This window comes from Antedon bifida, chromosome 1, assembly GCF_963402885.1.
Source record: "Antedon bifida chromosome 1, ecAntBifi1.1, whole genome shotgun sequence".
NCBI classification, from domain to species: Eukaryota; Metazoa; Echinodermata; class Crinoidea; order Comatulida; family Antedonidae; genus Antedon; species Antedon bifida.
In genome coordinates, this window is record NC_136226.1 from 11,804,675 (window position 1) to 11,826,625 (window position 21,951).

At 30.5% G+C, this 21,951-nt stretch overlaps 1 protein-coding gene across 3 annotated transcripts in view; it reads left to right on the plus strand.

The window, feature by feature from the left end:
* Positions 1–391: 391 nt before the first annotated feature.
* The window catches only part of LOC144842383 (uncharacterized), a 36,779-nt gene continuing 15,219 nt past the window's right edge, over positions 392–21,951 (plus strand). For 2 of the 3 annotated variants that reach the window (XR_013612118.1, XM_078698834.1), the window contains exons 1-7: positions 392–1,247; positions 12,060–12,175; positions 12,592–12,810; positions 16,498–16,613; positions 17,090–17,197; positions 18,143–18,196; positions 20,722–20,846. Coding sequence is in view for 2 of the 3 variants with exons in the window: in XM_078698834.1 (XP_078554960.1) it covers positions 12,066–12,175; positions 12,592–12,810; positions 16,498–16,613; positions 17,090–17,197; positions 18,143–18,196; positions 20,722–20,846 (732 nt within the window). In the remaining variant the exon portion in view is untranslated. The remainder of the gene's footprint in view (positions 1,248–12,059; positions 12,176–12,591; positions 12,811–16,497; positions 16,614–17,089; positions 17,198–18,142; positions 18,197–20,721; positions 20,847–21,951) is intronic. The other variant, XM_078698840.1, reaches the window with a different exon arrangement.

Here is a 21,951-nt window from a genome sequence, read left to right on the forward strand (position 1 = left end):
GATCCTTCGGTAAAGATGGGGGAGGGGGTTGGTAGGCCTATAATAATGGATCCTTCGGTAAAGATGGGGGAGAGGGATGGTAGGCCTATAATAATGGATCCTTCGGTAAAGATGGGGGAGAGGGATGGTAGGCCTATGATAATGGATCCTTCGGTAAAGATGGGGGAGGGGAATGAGGCCTATAATAATGGATCCTTCAGTAAAGATGGGGGAGATGGATGGTAGGCCTATGATAATGGATCTTTCAGCAGTAAAGACGGGAGGGGGATGGTAGGCCTATTATAGTGGATCCTTCGGTAAAGATGGGGGAGGGGTTGGTAGGCCTATAATAATGGATCCTTCGGTAAAGATGGGGGAGGGGGATGAGGCCTATGATAATGGATCTTTCGGTAAAGACGAAGGAGGGGATTGGTAATATGCATGCATTTTTTGTAGAAAACTGTAGATATTGTAAATACTATGCATTATTTAAAATAGGAAATAAGGTCGATAATTAACGCTCTACACGATTTGATAGGCCTAATCGTGATTGTGTGCAAACTTAAAGTGTTCTCTACAATGTAAGTAAAATGTATATATGCTAGCTTATTCCCTCTCAAAAAGAAACTTTGTTGGAACAAAATTGTTTGTTTAATCTTATAATTTCCTTCGTAATCTTTAAAATACGGGTAATTTTAATTATTATAGGTATTTTGATACAGCTAAAGAACCAACTTTAACTGTTGTCCGTCATATAAAATGGTGTCAAAACTGTCTTTTCCCAACAAATGTAGTTTAGTTTTTTAATTGATTAATGAATGTATTTTATTTATATTTCATTTTTTGGGCAGGATAACGACGTCAATGATTATAATGACGTCAATGATTATGAAGATAATACTAATTAGGTTTATTAGTGATATAACGACATTATATTATTAGTGCTGATGCTACATTAGTGGTGGTGATGACCATCGTATGGTGGTGACAGTTTTGAAAATAATCGTGTCCAGTCCAGTCAATTTGAAACTGCGTATTTTCATTTCAAATTTTGTATAATTACTGCACAAAAAAGAAACACTTGTCTGAAGATAAAGAAATCTATAATAGCGCCACCTATTATCGTAATGTTGACAGTTGACTTTTTACGTCTGATGCCAAGCCTCCTGTTATTTTAGTGACTGAGCCAACACAACTCAACTAACCACCAGCAGCTACTGTCATCCTCTGAACAGGGCAAGATCTTGACACGGTTTGTTGTTAAGGAGGTAAATTTGCTTTGTTAAATTCAATAAATGGTTATTTGATATACTATTTTGATTTTATTTAGTTTTTATTCATTTAGTGTTGTAGTAGGCACAGGAGACGGGGTACCACCACTGCACCAGCATCTTCATCTCAAGATGCTGCATATAGAATCAACCCCTGCTGCAAAACCACTTTTGAATGTGTGCCTCCTTCCTACAGTTAAAACATGGAGCATTTAAACAAATTTAGCAGTGTTTAAATGGTAGACTCCAACAAATTAAATATTGCTGCTATTTTTCTTCCTAAAGCTTAGTACAGTAATTCAGAAATCAACACAATAGAAAATATGTATCGCCGATGTGTTATCGGTATTGCCATCATCATTTGCCAAAAGTAGGTTAGTCTTAATGATAATTATACCGATAAATTACATGAAATGTTTTGTGGTGTAATATTTCTCATTTGTAGTTTAACTTTCAGATTATCTCTTTAAATATTATAATTTATCATCTTTCCAGGTCAACTGAAATGTTTTTCTAACTTTAGAATAATATATTTAGATTTAAAGCTTATTTTATACTCAATTAAATTGAGATGACATGGATTTTGCCTAATAAATAGGTGTTGATGCTTTTCATCAAATGTTCAACCAATTCGCACGAAAAGATTGTGTGGTTTGTGTCTCTCTGTCTTTCTGTTTTCAAAATTATTTTTAAAAAAAATGACAATATATGACATGATTATACTCTTGTGATATGCATGCAAAATAAAATTTTAATTTCCGTAAAATTATACAGAATTTAAACACAGCTGAGTGGATATGACATTTTGATAATAGAGACTGGGATATATAATCCTACTGTATAGTTCACAATATACCAGCATATTCATAAACAGAGGGTTGACATCTATAAATTGACAGTAATGAAAAAGCTGTCATGTGAACTCTAATAAGATTTACAAGATTACAAAATAGTAAACTTAAAGTATACGCTCAAATTTAAATTGGCATTCTCAGTAGTGGATCTAACTTAGATTGTGAAATACGGAGAGCTTAAAAATAATTATTATTATTGTCTATTTTGTGCCTAGCTTACCTGGATAAACTAACAATAGCCCATGCTCTCTTGAGGGAGAGCTGCTGTATGATACGAAAATAAAAGTTTCTGTGAAATTTGTCACATGGCCTTCTAGGTGCTGCATACTAATACAATCATAGGTTATTTCATATGCAGATTAGGTTACATAAAATATACAAATATAAAAAAAGATATTAAATATTAATTTAAAAAATAATGGAGAAGCTGATTGATAATACAAGTAAGTAATACATCTTTGTATGAAATTAGGTTGAAAAATGCTTTTAGTATTATGGATATTAATGGTAATGATTGATATACTAATCTACAACATTCACATTCACGTTGATGATGTTTGATGCAAAGTAGTCTTTGTGTTAGCACAGTCAGCAGAGCGATTCCGCATAATTACATTGAAGTGCGCAGTACAAACGAACTAAGAAAGCTAATAGAATTACTACACATACAGCAATAAGTATTACAACTGACTCATTGATTTTCGTTCTCTGTGCTCTTTCACTAAATCGCACCTTTGCTCTACTGTTTCGTAGTGTCGTAAGGAATGTGACGCTAAATGATATGCATTATAAGTAGCTTCTCACAATCAATATTATTTAAGTACTAGTCGGTTGTTATAATGTTTGCCAAGAACATTGTAATACAATTTTTATTTTTTATCTTATGGTACCATTGCTCATTAGGAATCAATAATGTGGGTTTTTTTTCAACAGTATTTCTCTCTTGCTGTGTTTTGTCTTTGCTTTTTGCTTTACCTTACCTTGATTTACCTTGACCTTTAGACTATAAACCTGTTAAGGTTTGTGAGTCCCTCTTTGAACATCTTGGTTATATGGCTCAAACTTTAGGTTGTGGGTTTTCCAGTGTGTTTCAAGATGGGTTTTAAAATTATTGATAGAGGATGCATTTACTATATGATATGGCAAACTATTCCAATCATTTACTGCAGATATTGAAAAGAATTTCTGTCTGTGTTTCGATTTACTATGAACTTTTTTAATTTTAAAATTGTGGCCTCTAGTTACAGTAGATCATGTATTAGTTTTGTTCTCTCTTTACTGTTACTAAAACTTTATGATATAATAAACTAATACACATTATTGCGATGAAATAAAAAATAGTCCACAAAATAAAAGTTATAGTACAGGTTTTAAGGAATTGACATAGAAAGCCAGAGATCCAATACCTAATACAAAAATGTTTAGACATTGATACTGTACAACAACTGTCATTTCTGCTATAGAAGGGAGAATTAATGCAGAATTATTCATTGATTATATGTGTTTAGAGTTCATATTTAAAGCATTAGTAATCATTACAAAGGCGAGAAATTTGTAATACTATATATATATATATATATCAGGCCTAGCGTCAGTAGATAAAGATGACTCAGTCCCTATCATCATTCGTTTCATTTTAGCATCATGTTGTAATATATCAGGCCTAGCTTTAGTAGATAAAGATGACTCAGTCCTCATCATCGTTCAGTTCATATTGGCATGATGTTGATGATTAAATTGAATGCTTACAGTGTGGTGGTAGCTATGCTTTTGGCTAGCATCATATATTGATCTTATAATGGAGCTACAAATTACTCAATGATGCAGAAAAGACATTTATTGTATGTAGTGGTAGAGTTGAATGATACTGGATGCTTTCACTATTTGCAAAAACCTACATGAGAACTATGTTATGTTATGTTGATTCATTATACGCATACAGGGACGTTGCGACATGTTTTCGAATTCTTATTTTCTCAACACAGATTTGATGGAACCTGGTCTCAGATACTGACCAACCAACGACATAATTTGCATAGGTCATACTGTAGGTCATACTGTAGCTCATTGAAAATCGAAAAGCTAACTATTAACTTAAAAGGAAAAGAAAAACTATAAAGGAGAGAAAAATATATAATTTAAAATGTGTGTTACTATATTTCAGTTCTCTCTAATGAGAAATATATTCAATATTCAGTTTTACTGTAAGATATACAGTATAAACCTCATGGTTTTGTACATGAAACCCAATGTGAAAGCTTAAAATTTCATATGTCAATTTTTTATAAAGAATAATTTTAAGAATAAATATTTCTTAATATGTGTCACTTTCATGTAGAAATATTCCTTTAGAATTATTCTGTAATGCTAACGATATCGTTTAATCAAGTATTACGTCAAAATGAAATTCTATAAGGACACATAAATTATAATCTAGCTACGACAGTGTATGTATGCATTATAACAATGGAAAGTGAAAACCACTTAGCCTGAAGTTAATTGAAATATGAAAAGAAACAGAAGTTCAACAGCCAACAAATCACAAAATTAAAACATTTTAAAGGTGTTTGTTTGTACTGTAATGTCCCTTAATTGGGGTTCTACTGAATTTCTCTTCCATTCCTTAGAAAATGTTACTTTCAAATTAAAAAATAGTATGTATAATATAATGATAACTTGCACTGATGAAGGACTAGTGTTACACGAAAGCTCTGCTAATTTTTATGGCATTTTAACTTTATCGTTTTGATTTAGCTTTTTGCTTATTTTATTTCATCATTTCTCCATTGAGATCCAGCCACTGATACCCACAGCATTATCATTTTTTTCAGTAATTTGCCTTTGGATTTATATAATGGTATGATATGATATCATTGATAATGGGAATCATATAACAGTAGCACAGATACATCGGAGCATTAAAACATATTATATCTCACTATTCATGAGAATTCAGTTCACCATGAATGTAATTTACATAATTGCTTAGGAAGCTGAATAATTTTTGTACTGTACATCTATATGCACAAGCAGCTGTATTTGCTTAGATACAGTATAAATGTAACATTTTAAAAACGGTCTCTGTATTTTACAATTTTATTATTCACCATGTGTTGATGATTATTAGACATCAATCGATTCAAATCAAATTTTAAAATATGAAATATAAAAAATTGCGGTAATGCTGAGGTGAGAAAATATATGATAATAAAACTTAATCATTGAATATGATCAAATAGGTTGTTGAAGTGTTCTGAATCCTTGGCATTACCCCTGTACAGATTCAAAAGTGATCACTTTCATTCGTTCCTAATTGTCAGCAAATTGTTTAGTTCGTCTTGATTATAAATAATAATTCATCATTCTGAATCATGACTTTTATCATTCAAATGGTTTATTAGGTTAACTACGATAGTAAGAAATGCGTTGGCACTTTATTACAAGTATCTTTGTAATATTGATTTTTAGATTTTTCTATACGCCTTGGGTGTAATTTTACTGGGCAAAGGTGGGTGGGGACATTCACCTTAAGTATACCTCATTATTAATATTAAGTAAATTACTGTAGCTACAGTACTAGAAGATCCTATAGTTTACTGTCCACAATTTATAACAAAATATATATGTATGTTTTTTGTAATTTAACAAACAGTGATATACTGGTAATTATTTATTTTTTACGGGTTGAATGATTTGTTACATTTATATCATACCTAAATACACAAAATATGTCTTACTCAACTGGCGTCTATCTATTCTTGATGTCTCCTTCAGAATTCTTCTACCTGACTATCATCAAGAAACCATCAATTATTTTCTACTTTCCAGAATATCTTTGATTATTTGTCATTATTAAAAATCAGCCAAGCATAAGTTGACCAATATGAATTTTGTTTAGGATGGCCAGCTTCAATTAAGATATTTACTCATGTTCACTGTATAGCACTGTTCTTTAAGCAGCTGGGTATGGCCTCCGTAAATAGGTATTTGATTTCTAATTTGTTAAATAATATTAGGGACCTTTGGATTAAGACGTATGACAATCGATGACCATACAGTAACTACAGCATATTGGGACGTGTGTCGTCTCTTCCCTCTCGGATTCTCAATACAGGTTTGATGGTTTCTAGGCCCTGGCGTCCTAGGTGGGTCGTGGGTCATTTCAATTTTGAACATTTGAAGAACAAACCTTGTTTTTATTTGTGGGTGCTAGTAATTTTTCAATCATACAGGTTCAGATTGGAACACCCAAACTTGCTGCCAAGAACCTACACCACTACAAGCTGTGTCAACCAATTTCATCTGTTACAGTAATTAATAATACAGAAAACGTGACGATTATTTGTACGTTGACAAATTGATGTTGTTCATTATCATATTCCAGTGGCCAATTGTATATAATTATAATTGTGTTTCAATCACTGTAGATTACGAAAAACAACTGATTTATGATAACTATTTCACATACATCAGCGTTGTTATGGTTTTGTAGTGGTTAGCAAAGTAGTTTATGTTGTAATTGAGATCACAAGTGTGATATCAGATTACTGTCGTTTAATTAAGTCTAGGTTATGGTTATATCTATGAGGTTTATCTTATACAAAGGCAATATCAGACCTCCCAATTCTCCTGATAATCATGTGAGATTACCGATCTGAGTGATCTTCCGTCTCCCGCTAAAGGTGCAATTTCGCCAGATTTTTTTGGATATACAAAAAAATCAAATCAAATTCGGGAATTTACCGTTTGGACTCTAATTTAATGGCCCTTTATGGTTAACTAAAAGAGAAAAATTTATTTGCAAAGCATTTTTCTCAATGCAATTTGGTGCTTGAAAAGTGCCCGGCATACCATTGTTTACTAAAATAGATGCCGATTTTCCGAGATTTTTTTAATAATTCTTTTTGATGTATTTTTATAAAATCATTAAGACCTAGTTTTAAATCTTTATAAAGTCTCTTGATATTTAAAATAATCACAAAATATAATATCATATTCAAAACATGTATACTTGAGTTAGACTTTTTCATACAGGATTCAAAGGTGTGATGTGCCCAAATATGGTAGTGATATACCCAAATACAGTAGTGATATGACATTAAAATGTCCATATATTAGCATATCACATTTTTTTGTCACATACAGTTTGATAATGTAGACAGAGCTTTAGAAAAATACCTTTATATTTGTTCCAAGAATGTATCATCATTTTCAATAGTTATTTTAATCTATAAGTAGGCCTAATCCCATTAGAAATACCCAATTCAACTTCAATTATTTGTTTGGATATAAGCATAATTGGTTTTCTATATTCAGTTTCATTATAAATATTACGTACATTGGTTGCCAGTGTAATTGACTATGTAGGCACAAAGACTAGAAGCATTTATCTTATGGCGTATGCCATATTCATTTATTGAAAGAGGTACACGTTATTCTGAATTAATTATTGATTCGGAAGTTACACCTTTCTTCACTCATAATTTAGCGCTGCTATATATAACTGTACAGGCCCATTCATTTTTATACCTTTAAGCAATTTTGTCTTTTCAAAACAAGATTTTTTGTACAACTTTAAGTTAAATGTTAATGCTAAGCATCTGAGAACCTTTACAGTATAATAATTTGGTCGTAATGACATTTTCAGAAATTATCATCATCAACAATTTAACCCCCTTTTTAAAATTAAAGAAATTAGTCAGTCGAATTGACTCGCATAAAATGCATATTTAAGCTAGTTACTGCGTGGGCTAAATCTATGTGTCACGAATGAAATCCAATTATTCAGGCAAATGTTCATATAATAGATATATTAATACTCTTTAAATAGGCAACCGAGTAATACTTTTTATTTAGGTAATCGCGCTAATACAGATATTCAATCATGGTTAAGTTCATTGTGACACTATAAAATGCGAGTAAAATATAAAGACTATCATCGTTATTTAATAAGGTTTAATGTTCTCCCTCTTAAAAGGGGCTATTATGTCGTCTCTCTACTTCTTGCCCATCATGTGCCATACTTTAATTCAGTTTTACTGTACTTTGTTATGTCATCTTGGAAGACCCTGCCCTACCCCTTTAAATTGGAAACTGCTGACTGAGTTTTAACAATTGAAAGTGGTTTGTTTTTTAACATACATAGTATCATAAATCTCTCTATCATTTCTCTGTGACAGCCAACTAGTTTTGGTTCTTTTTTTTTTTTAAATGTAGTACATTTTGTCAAAATGAGTAGGAGGAAGAATTTACTATCACAAATACCTGACTTAAAATATTCTCTTAAAATTGAACAGATTTCATCACATGTTATATAATATAATTAATGCAATTTTTTTCTTTTTCAAGAACATTAGAAACTTGCGTATTCTTTATCCTTACAACCAACAGTGCAAAGCACAAATTACAGGTTGATAATGATATACCATTTAAAAACACAAAGATGAAATTTATATAATAATATTGTTCCAAATACATTTCAATTGCAAAAGGCTCACAGTAGTTAAAATATCTAAAGAAATTATTAATTGATGGTAATAATGGTTGATGATATTTTAAGCTATGTCTACACTATAATACTAGTTTGACAAAAAAAGTGTGAAGTGCCAAAATATGGTAGTAATAGGACATCATCATTGGCATATCACATGTTTATGTCACATAAAGTTTGATAGTGTAGAGCTTAAAATTTGAATTATTAGTTTGTTTCTTACTAGTTGATTGTGCAATTTTTTTCTAGCCAACACTAACTAAACTAACTACACACATATCATACAGCAGTTTGATAGCAAGTTTTAATTTGGGACGGTATAAAAGGATGATTTTTTAATCAAGCAAATACAGTCAAGACAATAAATGAAACAGTGTACAGTGGCGGATCCAGGATTTTGAAATAGGGGGAGTTGGGGGAGGAGGAAGGGCCTAAAAATGGCGAAATGAGAGGCCGAGCTTAATTTGATGTTCTATCTTTTGCATTACAATTTGCGTAATTTAGGGATTTTGGATCCGCTCTAGGTATTACTAGGTATGCAAAGGTTAATAATCTTTTGTATAAAATTATCATTTGCTGTACCATCCTGAAACAAAAGCTTTCTACTCAGTTTCATGAACCTGTAAAGAACCTGTACACTTTTCACCAGCCTGAATGTACTTAAATAATTATATAAACGGAAGTATGTTACTGAGAAACTATGACGATTCATGTTAGGACAAATGGATCAAATTGCTGAAAGTCTAGACTCAATTATCATATTTTTCTGTTCTTGATTGAAATTCATTGATTTGTTTCAATCAAATGTGGGTATGTTGTTTCATTATTGGGATATGAGAATCTCTGCATTGATGAGTTCAAATTAAGTGTATGACAAACACTTTTCACCAATTATTCATTGCGTCACACTCTCACGATAAAGTACTAATTGTTGTTGTGTAATATTTCCTTCTTACAAATTAAAACAATGGTAAGTATTGTTTTATAACTACTTTAAGTCTGTTTTTTTTTGTACAGCCATTTTGTTTAAGAATCCATGCTATGTTTCTTTTACTATTGTCTCTTTTAACTATTGTGGTAGGAACTTCAGTAGAAATTCTTCTGAGAAATAATCTATGTATCTTCAAATGTGTTTTGAATGCACTGCAACCAACAGTGGAGTTGTAGCTTGATAGTTTTGATACTCAGCTTCCAATCCCTCAATCCTGGGTCCAAATCCTTCCAGATGTGAGGAATTTTTCACACACCAAGTTCAACACCACTCCCAAAGAGATGAATTTCTACCTCCCAGCTTTCACTCTTGGCAATCCTTGGCTGTGTGCCTACAGAATTTGTTTTTAAATTTAAAAAACTAATTTTAAAACAGTATAATTTTGTTCTTTATGCCTACTAAAATCTTTAAAGAAATCTTACCTAAACTAATATTTTAGACAGCAAACTCTTGATGGTTCTTTACTTTATAACCAAGAAATTAATCTCTCACTATCAAGTACAGTGTCTCCTCCAAAAAATATTAATGAAGACAATATAACATTGTAATTTGTGGCTGACATTTTATTAATTAGTCTTTAAATGAATTAATATTGAAAAGGAGGCCAAATCGAGTTTAATTCCCTCAAACTATCTTAAGTCTGTTTGTCGATTGTCCAGCATTAGATTTTTTTTTTGTGAATGGTTTTCCTAAATCATGAGATACTTTTTTATAATATGTAAAGTGTTGTTCACACCAGAACGCAACGCAGCGAGGTATTGATGTAACGTGCTGTATTGCATAATCACAAGTGGGAACCGACGATGCTATAGTGCTGCAAACATCGCTACGGGAATTTGATTTCATGCACGAGCCAAGGCAAGACAATGTAAAACACAGCGTTTATCCAAGTATGCGGGATAAACCATGTCGATTTTACGGCAATAAACAGGTTTGATTTTATGCAGAAAAAAGGGGAAAACACAATTATTGGAATGGCATTTTCTTATGTTGAGTTGGATGCGTAGCGTGGCTAGTGGGAACATGATTTAGTGGCTTTATAACGTCTATCAGTATCTCCTCTGTGGTAAATTCTATTTTTAAATTACCTAACATTATGGTTTTTTTTTCATGAGTCTTATCTGAGAGGAATGCCTAATAGAAACTTGTAAAAGGAAATTGTTCATCATTATGGTGCATATTTAATTTATTAGTTTGCCTAAATGTCTTTAGGCTAGAAACTTCCATTAGCAATAGTCACTGATTCTGACCAGATTCACAAGCAATCATTTCAAAAAATGCTCCCAGCTTTTATAGTTACCTTGGTTACAGCATGTCTGAAAAATTACAAAAAAAATGCTACTTTTAAAATTCTATTTTATGAGTTAACCACCTAATGTTGAAATGTAATAAATCCTGTCTTGATTTGACATATGGTATAGTACTATTCATTGATTATAGATATTTTGACCTACTTTTAACGAGTTAGCCACAAGCAGTTTCTTTAATTAAAACTTTATATTGCTAATTCAATTAATATTTTAAAATAATATTAAAGAATAACCTAATTTAGTACTGTATAACATTTAATATTTAAAATTTGATAAAATGTTTAAAAATACTTCGCAAAAAGCAGTACATAATACACAGTTAATACGAATCCTAACAGGTTTATTTTTTTTTAATGAAATAATTTATCCTAAATAAATAAAAGTCGTAGCAACAGTTGATATTCCTGTAAATAGTGCTATTTAAAAAGATTATGCAAATTATGTGATGGTTATGCAATTATAATAGGCACTAGTAATAAACCAACCAACTATTTTTATGGTCATGGTCGTCTGTATTCTTACAAATTATTAGGCTAATATGTGTGACTGATTATGCTAATTGAGTAGTATTATGCTAATTGGATTATTATGTAAATTACAGCCTTCTCATAAAAGAACTGAAATATTACTCTGATGTTATTAAATGCCTTTAAAAAGAAATATTCTTTATGATTGGTTGTGTTTTCTATACCAAACAATTCTATCCAAGGACTATTTTAAAATTAAAACTAATTTCATAATAATGTTAATTGCTGTATTATGCTAATTACCAGGTTCTTATGCTAATTACATGATTATTATATGCAATTGAAAATACACAGTCATGATTAAAGTCTGACACTTTATATCTATAGTAATGATTTAGTTGAAGGAAGCAATCTATGTATACATTTGTAAAACCTGTTCCACGACAAGAATATAATTACTTTCAAGGCAGTGCCGTAATACTGCATTTGTTCATAGGGTTATTATTATTACTACAGTATAGCTGAACGCACTGCAATCATGTACGAAAAGGTACTGTGGCGCTATATGAATATAAAGCTGTTCAATTTTAAAATACTTTTTCACTTCTGGTTCTAGTCTAGGCCACAAATTAAAATATTTCTGGTGTTGATTAATGGCAACAATATAAAACTGTTTTGTACACTTTATTTTTAATAGGACATCATGGGGAGAAAGTTAAATTTGTCACACCTATCCGATGGAGAATGCCGTCAAATCTTGGATGTTATTCAACGAGACTTCAGGTTACGGCAGAAGGAGAAAGACAGGATTGGGTAAGATTTTTTGTTTTTGTTTATTAGCTTGTTTTTGTTTATTAGCTTGTTTTTGGTTAAATCCTTTTTGGTTTTTTTTTTGTAATTCAATTTTTAAAAAGGTAAAAGATCGTTAAGTAGTAACTTTGTGATCAGCTAATAAACATTTCTCGATATCGTACCCAAGGCCTGCATTAAAGAATGATTGATCAATACAACAGAACAATATACATTGTTGATCACATATTTGATCTATACATTTATTCACAAAACCACCTTATGAAAAATGAAGACTTGGAAATTTATTGGTGCTGTACATCATCTTCAAGGTTTTACAGACCAATGCAATGTTAGTACAGTAGTTTAAATTTTATTGATTTGGTGCAACAAAAGAGTTACAAATTCAAGACTTTACTATAAATATGTTTCCTCAATAGTATATTGAAGAAGAAGGTAGAGGAAGAAGAGGAGAAACGTTCAGTACTGTCACGACAACAGGCGTTCAACCAGAAACATTGTATGCGCTGTTTTTCGGCATTTGGGATGTTGTTCAACAAACGAGGTCAATGTGTTGTTTGTCATTACTTCTTCTGTAAAGAATGTCGGATATGTGTTCATAGTATTTTGTGGATTTGTAAGGGATGCATAACAGAAAGGTAATCATTATTTTACAAAATTAGTCTTTCTCATTAAATAGGGACTTTACGAAACACAACGGTTACGGGAATATCCTGTGTTCGCTAGAGCGTAAAATCATACAATCGACATGCCCTTGGCAGTATCTCCCTTCCCTGTCTCGTGGCGCGGGGGGCCCTCTTCTGAATCGCTTGGCTCTGGTGATACAGCATAGGCCTAGCCTTTCTAGCTAGGGGCCTCGCATTCAAATGCCGCTTTTAACACAGCCATTTTAACCCAATAAAAATGTCATTAAGTTAGAAGTTCAAATATTATTTAGAGTTTTGAAAATTCCATGTTAAAGTGTAATTTGAACTGTATATATACTATTATATATATTATTTCTAGTCGTTCTCCGTAAACGGGAAAATGGCAACTTTACCATCCTCAAAAAGTTAAGACGACATTTCATGCTAAGCTCCGCCCACTTTTTTTAAGCTCATGAATAAGTTATTCATGAGCACCGTCCTGTGGTTTCCCGTCATGTTTCGTAAAGTCTCTAATATTCACAGTAGTGTATTATAGTCAAACAAAACGCTATTTCTTTTCTTTTTTAAAATTCTTTTTAAAGTAATTTTGGCTACTATTAATAGATTTAAAATTCTTTCAATACCCATGACTGTCTGCTAACGGCTTTAAACTGAATACCCGACTTTCAACTATCGATATGCAAGATCAGGCATGACCAATACGATTGGACAAGACAGATTTTTCTGCTGCAGAATTTATTCATCGGATTATCGGTTTAATCAAAATTTATCAGGAATTTTATAAAAATTGACAAGAATATATATAACCTGTCTTGTGATTGGCCAGTTCACATTTCGGTTACCTAATAGACTGAAATACGGTATTTAAAATGGTCAGAAATAAATATTTATTCCAAATGAGAGAGCTAAAGCTGGTGAAATATAAATACCATGAATACAGTATTTTGTTAATAGTTTATTTACATATAAAATTTGTGAAGGGATGGTATTTGGTAAGAGGGGTGAATTGAGTACTGTAAATTCTCTTCTAGATTCACATACAGTATGAATTGAAATATACCATGTATTGCCTGTGTGTCAGTGCGTTAAGATCAATCATTTCAGATTCTCTTCAGGGAGTAATTTCAGTTGATAATGGTTTATGCAACTGAAAATTCTAATGAGAAAGATGACTAAATTTGTTGGCCTCGTTAAGACCAAGACCCTAGGCTCTTAACCTTTTAAACACAACCTATGTACAGCATCAAACACAATCCTCTGTAAAATTATGGTATAATATGTTTCAGTCTTTCAACTGATATCCGCCAAGAAAATAGAATTCTGTGAATATTGATTGTACTGTACAACAAAAAACCTATCAAGAAACTGTACTGACAGCCTTAGCTATATATATTGTATTGTAACAGTCATTCTCATACTAATTCATTAATCCAATCGCATTCATCATAGAAATGTTAAAAATTGTCACGCATTTCCTTGCCTAAGCATATGTGTAGTAACTTTGCTAAATTTGATTCTAGCATTTAACATTTTTATTGTTTAATGAGAGAATGTGTGTTTTTTTATATAATATTTTTGTTATTAATGTTAACTAATGCCAACAATTTTAACATTATGCACTGTATGTTGGGCACTATAAAATGAATATTATTTAAGTACAATCTTAAAGCATGCAAACTCCAACCTTTTCTAGCATAAATTGACATACTTGTCATTGTACAGTATGTCACATTCATTAATGTCCCATGTTCTTTTCCATCAATACATGAATTTATAAACTTTACTCAAACATATTTTTACATTTACAAGTGTATCATCATTGAATAGACCAATCTTTTAACTCATGAAAATTAATTCTTCCCATTCCACACAGAAACATTCATTTGTATTTAACTAATACACTTCAGCTGGTTTCATGCTCAATAACATTACAATATTTCAGGACCAATTTCATGTGATAATCAATTTTAAATTATTAAATTGTATTAAATCACAACAGAGTACATTGACATATAATATAAGTATTTGTGCAATCATTCCGCAATTAGCTTATTTGTTTTCACAATTGAAACTGCATGACGCGAGTGGATTAATGATCACATTAGGTGAATTTTCTTTTTATCTGTCAATAGAATGCACATTGTAATAGGATATTCTTGTTGTTGAGTTTAATGCACCCAACAAATCCTATTTTAACATTGTAATTCTATACAGAAATGAAATATAAATTGCATATTAGAAAAATAAATTCATAAACATTTTAAAACAAATTTATCTTGTTGATACACATTTTTTTTTATTTGAAAAAGGTAATATCAACTTTATAAATACTGTAAACATTTTTGAATGAATTTTGTCATATGCACAAACAGGCCAAGCTTGAAAATAAAAGGGAAACCATATATTGTGAGGGAATAATAAATAGAGATTCATATCAGCTTTTCCTGCAAAAAGAGAATGAATAGGAATTAAATATAATGTTAATTAAAAAAATTAAAAATACACAAAAAGGATACCATCAAACACTCTTGAACCAAATTTCAAATAATTATGAACTATTGTAAAACTTTTCACACACATCAATGCATACAATAATTACTGTCGACAAATTTAGCTTCAATTATTTATTAAATCAATATGTGCCTATTATTGTTTTCGCTATCACAAAATCACAATTACCACGTCAGGCACAATCAACGATTGAGTTTTTCCAAAAATAGTAAGTCATAGGAACCATCCAACGTCATTAACACATAACCTATGTATTATGTGCCTAACAAAATTGGATTGAATTTTATGTGACTGAATAGTTAATAGGTAGGTTCTATCTAGAAGTTAAAATAGCTTTCATTGATTTGATTTTTAGAGAAAGGCTTTTCATTATAAAAAGAATCTTTAAAGGATTTAACAATATAAATGTTGTAGTGCTAAGGTGGATGTAATGTTTGTTTCATATTTCCTACACCATATCAAGATAAACTGTACAAATCACCTGAGTGATTAATCACAGTTATTATTTTAAAATCTGATTATGTTAATGTAATGTATAATATAATATTGTGTGACCTAAAAAAGTAATTGATTTGATCTATATGCTAATAGATTCGAACTGTATTGTCAGTCAACCATGTTAATTCTTACTTTCTATGTTGGATCACATGAATCTTTTAATGGAGAAGCTACAAGAAACCAACCCCTTGATTGGGACATCTCTATTATGAAAGAAACCAGGGGCAATATGTCTTACAACTACTGTAACAGCCAACCCCTATGGTTGGGCCCCGAAAGTGTTGCCTTTATTAAATACGAATTTATAGTACAGTAGAATCTCTCCTTTTCTTATGAAGAAACTTTCTAGAAAAATTAAAAGGCAATATATCTTTTAACACTACAGTCAACCTTTGTTTAGGGGATACCCCTATGAAGGAAACACTTTGTTAGTCAAAAAAGGTGTTTCCTTAATTAAGGGTCTACTTTACTCAATAATTTTTACTTTTATGATTCTCAAATGGGCTGCCTCTTACAAGCTTTTTTTTATTTTGCCTAGGCTCTCAGTTACCCAAATTATGTTACTTTATTATGAATTTACAAGAGAAATAAATGTTACTTTTGACTTTACTTGAAAGCAAATAAATGCGTAATATCAAATAATGACAGTTAGTTTTGTCTATTCTATAGACAACTTCATTCTCAAGCATTCGAGTGGTACTACGATAAGATAAAGGACCGTTTCCGTCGGTATGGCAGTGCGAAAGTCGTCCGTTCATTATACAAACGCAAGAGTAACGAGTACTGTGAGTATAATCCGTTATTCGTCTCCTTTGATTTACGATAAGCTTTTCATGTCATGAACTTATCTTTATTCTAGGCCATATTCACCTGAATCACAAAGGTAATGTCATAAAATATTATACATATTCATGAATTTTGTTTTGCATATTTGAACTGCAACGAAGAAAACCATTTTGATTGTCCAGTGACATATAACATTTTCTTGTGCTTGGTAATTTTTAGTTATATGAATACGCATAAAGATAAAATGTGTTTTATTTGACATAGCATTTTAACTGTGCCATTTGCATTTCATAATTTTAAATGATAGTGATATTAATAAATATAAAACGCATGGATGAATTTTAAGTCATGAAATCTTGCATTGAAATGTTATTTATTCAGATAGCACAGATTGTAATATTTCATTTACATTATAAAACATACTTAACATTACATAATTTAATGCTATTAATTTAACATTAATATATTTTTATAGCCGAAAGCCCAAGTGATCAAAGCAACACAGATTCCGGGTTCGAGCATCAGCTTAGTCCTCATCGCCGCAACAATAGCATCCCCTTAGAAGATAAATCTACAAATACAGGTATAAACTTATTACATTATGTATGGTGCATGTCAATGACGTTTTTTAAACAGTATACTTTAAGGCTACTACTACTTTTTATAACACAGATTGCTTTGTAAGCATGTGTAATTGTTACACATAATTGTTCTGGGTTGGCCTTTGCTGTTTGTTTTAAGAATGTTAATTAATAAAAGCAAAAGAAAAATCTTATATTGTATATTATAGTGCATTGCAAGTAATATCATATATAATTGTTTATTACCTTGTAAACCATAATAGCCATTCTTATTTTTGTGCATATTCTAGCTACTTTAGTAGTAAATTAGAAAAGCTAGGTGAAAGTTGAAAATAATCTAATTAACAGCTGTATGTGTTATAAATAACTGGTTTAGATGGTAATAAGTAAAAATAGAGAAACCATAGCTCTGTGGAATTAGGTTGGATGATATCTATCACGATGGAACTATTAACTTAGTTTGCATTTTGGTGTTGTGGTTTTTTTGTTCATATCCATTTAGTACTAAACTGAATAACATTTTAAATCTGAGAAACGATTTTCTCTTATTCAAATAAATGATTGTTTAACTAAAGTAAATAATTGATGGTAAGTATTTATATAAGTATATAGATGCAGTCTTTTTAAATAATCAATAATTTTACCTTATCATATTTGTAGCAATAAATTTTAATTACTAATAATTTATCCGCTCTATTGCAATCATTTGATATTTAATTTGCTTTTGTCTGCTCTGACAACAAGTGTGCTATAAAATTAAAAACAACATTTAACGTGACAGCTTTTATATGAGATGTAAAAAAGAATGCTATTGTTTTCATTAGCAAACAATGTGTTTTTATATGTGTATTGACATGTAATTAACAGAACTTTTTATTAATTAAATTTCCTTGATTGAATGTTGCTTGTTTTCATGCATGTTGTATGTTTTTGCTATCAATGTACAGGCCTGAAAGCATCTGTTAAAATACCAGTTTGTGCGGCTAGTGTTCCTGTAGAAAGTGAGTCTTTGTGTTTATTTTCTTTAAATTGGTGGTTTATTGAATCTTGAAACAAAAAGGTTCATCAACACTCTTTCTATTGCTTTTTTCTGTAACATAATAATTTAATGTAATTTTTAAGTTGGAGATCTTTAAACTGATGGGCTTGAAAAGGCAAGCTTTATAAGGTGGGTTACTGAAAGGAGTTGCAGTAGCCGAATGGTTAGTATACTAGGCTTTTATACAGAAAGACCTGAGTGACTCCAGCTGTAAATAATTATCTAGTTCAAAAATACTAGGTAAGGTGGCGAAGAGAGGAACTGGCGACCCTACCATATAATGGTAAGGCATAAAGTACAATGAGCTCCTAACATCTCTTTTCCCAATGTTCAAAATAAATCGGGGACCTGCCCATTTCTAGAAATAATCAAGATTATTGGAAACACGTTCAATCAAACACTTGATGTCATTTTGACAGTCCTCTTCAGCTCAGTGCATGGCAGTAATACTGGGTTTCTATCTGTACCACATTGCCAATGCCTTAAAAAAAATGTTTTTAATCACTTACTTTTTTATGTATTAAATGCAACAATGAATTAAACACTGTTTATAAATTAAAATGTTTTTATGCATCATGTGGTAACATAAAATTTGATTTTTATTAATATGCTTTGATTTCATTCTAATAAATATTTTTTGCATGTACTGTACTCATAGAGATCTCTATGATGTAATGCATTATCCAGTGTGTGTATGTAGCGTAAATGAATATGTTATCTTCAAGAAAAATAAATTCTACATCTCTAAATCAAACTAATGGACAGATATTTTAAACAAAATGTGATATTTTACAAGTCAATACATGATTGGCTGAGAACATTTAATCATGAAAAATAAGAGGATTTTTTTTAAGAGGGTATTTAGCGGGTGGTATTGATGTTCGTGCAATGTACTCTGACAAATTGCTTTTAATGTAAAATATATAAAGTGTATAAAGCTTTATTGAAGATCCTTTATATAAATTAATGTATTTCTTTGTAATATTAATACATTCAAATATTGTAATTACTATAGTATATAACACAGCATTGTGACTAGCTTAAATTTGCATATACAGTACATTCTGATTAGACCAATGGCATAACAGCTATGATCGTTCAATGGCTAAACCCAGGGGCTCTAGATATTAAGGGCCCAACGGAGCATGAGCAGCCCAATGCAACTACCCAGCATGGTAGACCCCTTTGATGTGTGAAAAGAGTGCACATTACAATAAAAACAAGGCTAAAATTGATCAAGAAAATGGTTGACTCAGTTGACAAATAGTGGGAAAACATTGTACCTTTAATTCTAGATTTCTAATAATTACCATCTACATTCTACTGGCATGCCAACTTTTGAGGGCAATAATGTTAAAGATGACCTTTAAACTATTTTATTGTCTTTACCTTGCGTTTAATTAATCATAAAATTTGCTTAGCATTGATGAATACATCTGGAATGATCAGAAGCACTCAGAAGACAGTGTTTAATTTCCTTTTGTAAATGTCATCTCTCTAAAGCTATTCGATAGAAAGATGTTCCTCTCCCCTGATTATGTACAAACAGTAATTGCAATGAGCATACACATAGTACACAACAGAGGGCATCTCTGTCATGTCAATTGTGGGTTGTGTTGATATTTCTTGTGTGATATTAAAAGTATGTTTAAATATTGAAGGACATTCTTGTAATTAATACATGCAGGTAGGATTAGCTATCAGCTTGCAAATCAGAGTTTACTCTAATTTTTGTTTTTTCTTGGACATCTTGTCTTCTTGTATATCCGTATATCTGCCTTATATTTTAAGGCAGATTTAACAAGAAATATTTCTTACAAAAAACGCCGCTCGCTTGTTGACGTAACAGTTTTAATGATATATCATCCCCCTGAAAAATATTTTTTATTTCAAATTTGTTTTTGAATGTGTCATTTTATTGTCACATAATAGATATTCACGTTAACCAAACAATTATTTACCTGAAAAAAATGTAACTTAAATACTTTAATTGTCTGTCAGACAATGGTTTTTGGGTTATAATTAAACGTTTCTTTTCTTTTTTTATACTTGAATGAAAACACACATTTTTGTTTTTATAGGCGCAGGATTTAGCATAATGCACTATATAAGCAATATTATTATATAAACTCATTTGTTTGCATGTGCAGTACATCTTTATATAAGTTTTAAATATAAAAATTCTGTGAAGAAAAATAGTATTGATTAATATTATGAAATATGAATATTTATAATTATAATCCCTTCTATAAGAAATTGTAATTTGAATATTGTGTTAATGCTAATTAGGTTAAAAGGATTTAAGATGTGTATTTTGTATTCATTTTCCCAAATGAATATAATTCCAGGCTACAACTATTACTATTAGCATTATATATAATATATTTTTAAAAGGTTTATATTTGAATTTTTGGAATTTTGTTAACTTACAAATATGAGATCTAAATTTTTTCATTTTATTGAACAAAACATTTATTTTTCTATAAGATAAAGAATTACTTGAAAGAATGCGTCCAGATATGGAGACAGTCTCAACACAGTGGCCTCCTGCAAATCGTAGAAACTCATATACAAGATCAGAAAGTTTATCACCAGATACAGAAAGTTGGCAGGTAGGTCTAATGTTTAACAAAATACTGTACTATTAACTACAAATTCTTGTCTTTAAACATTTCTGAAAGATGAAATACTTAATGTCAAGGTTGAATTAACTATTACAATATTAAATTTTGAGGTTTTAAGTAGTTTTTTATTTATATTTTTCATTGAATTTTGAATAATAGTGTTTCAAATATTATTGTGTGTTCAAACATAATGATAATAATAGGCACATATATACATTAATATGTGAATGTTAAATTGATTGAAATGTTAATAAAAGTTTTTTTTTTATCATTAAGCATGTGAGGTCTTATGTAAGATTATTGCTTATAATACATCTACGATCTTCCAATAATTGCATGTCGGGTTGAACTATACTTTTGTACAATATTTATTATGTGAAAGAACAGTATATTTTATTTTAAATAAATGTCATATTAAAACAATATTTTATTAGTAAGAATTGATTGGTATTTTTTCTTATTTATATAATATTTTTTTAAATTTAAATAACAAGATCTTGAAATTAGTATTAGTACTAGTATCGCAATTCATCAATTATGTGTAGTTTTTTAATTATGAAATTATTCATTGATTGGGAGACCCCTATTTAGCGACACTTTCCTGCAAAATGAATAAGAGGAAATATTATATTTTAACACTATGGTCAAGCCGTAGGACACCCCTATTAAGAGACACTTTGCTACTGTAGGTCCCTTTAAAGGGATGCAATTGAGTACTTCATGTTTAAACTACATATTTTTATTTTATATATAATTTAATTTCATCATTTATACATCCATGCATCTGTTGTGTTTGAAAATGCAGCTGTTACATAGTATTACAGTATAACCCCAACATAGTATGTCTCCTGAATAGGGGTTGGATGTAGTGTTATATTGACCCTTGTTAGTTTAAATTGGGAAAAGTATCATGTTGATAGGGATGTGTAGTGTAATATTATTATAATAAACCTTTACTGGCAAATTTGTTCAAAAAGAATTATTAATTTTTTTTTCCAACTGATAGTAAATATTAATCTGTTTACATGATTTATTTGCACATGTTGCCTTGACAGATTTCAGTATGTATTGGATTTTTTTTTATGATATCACC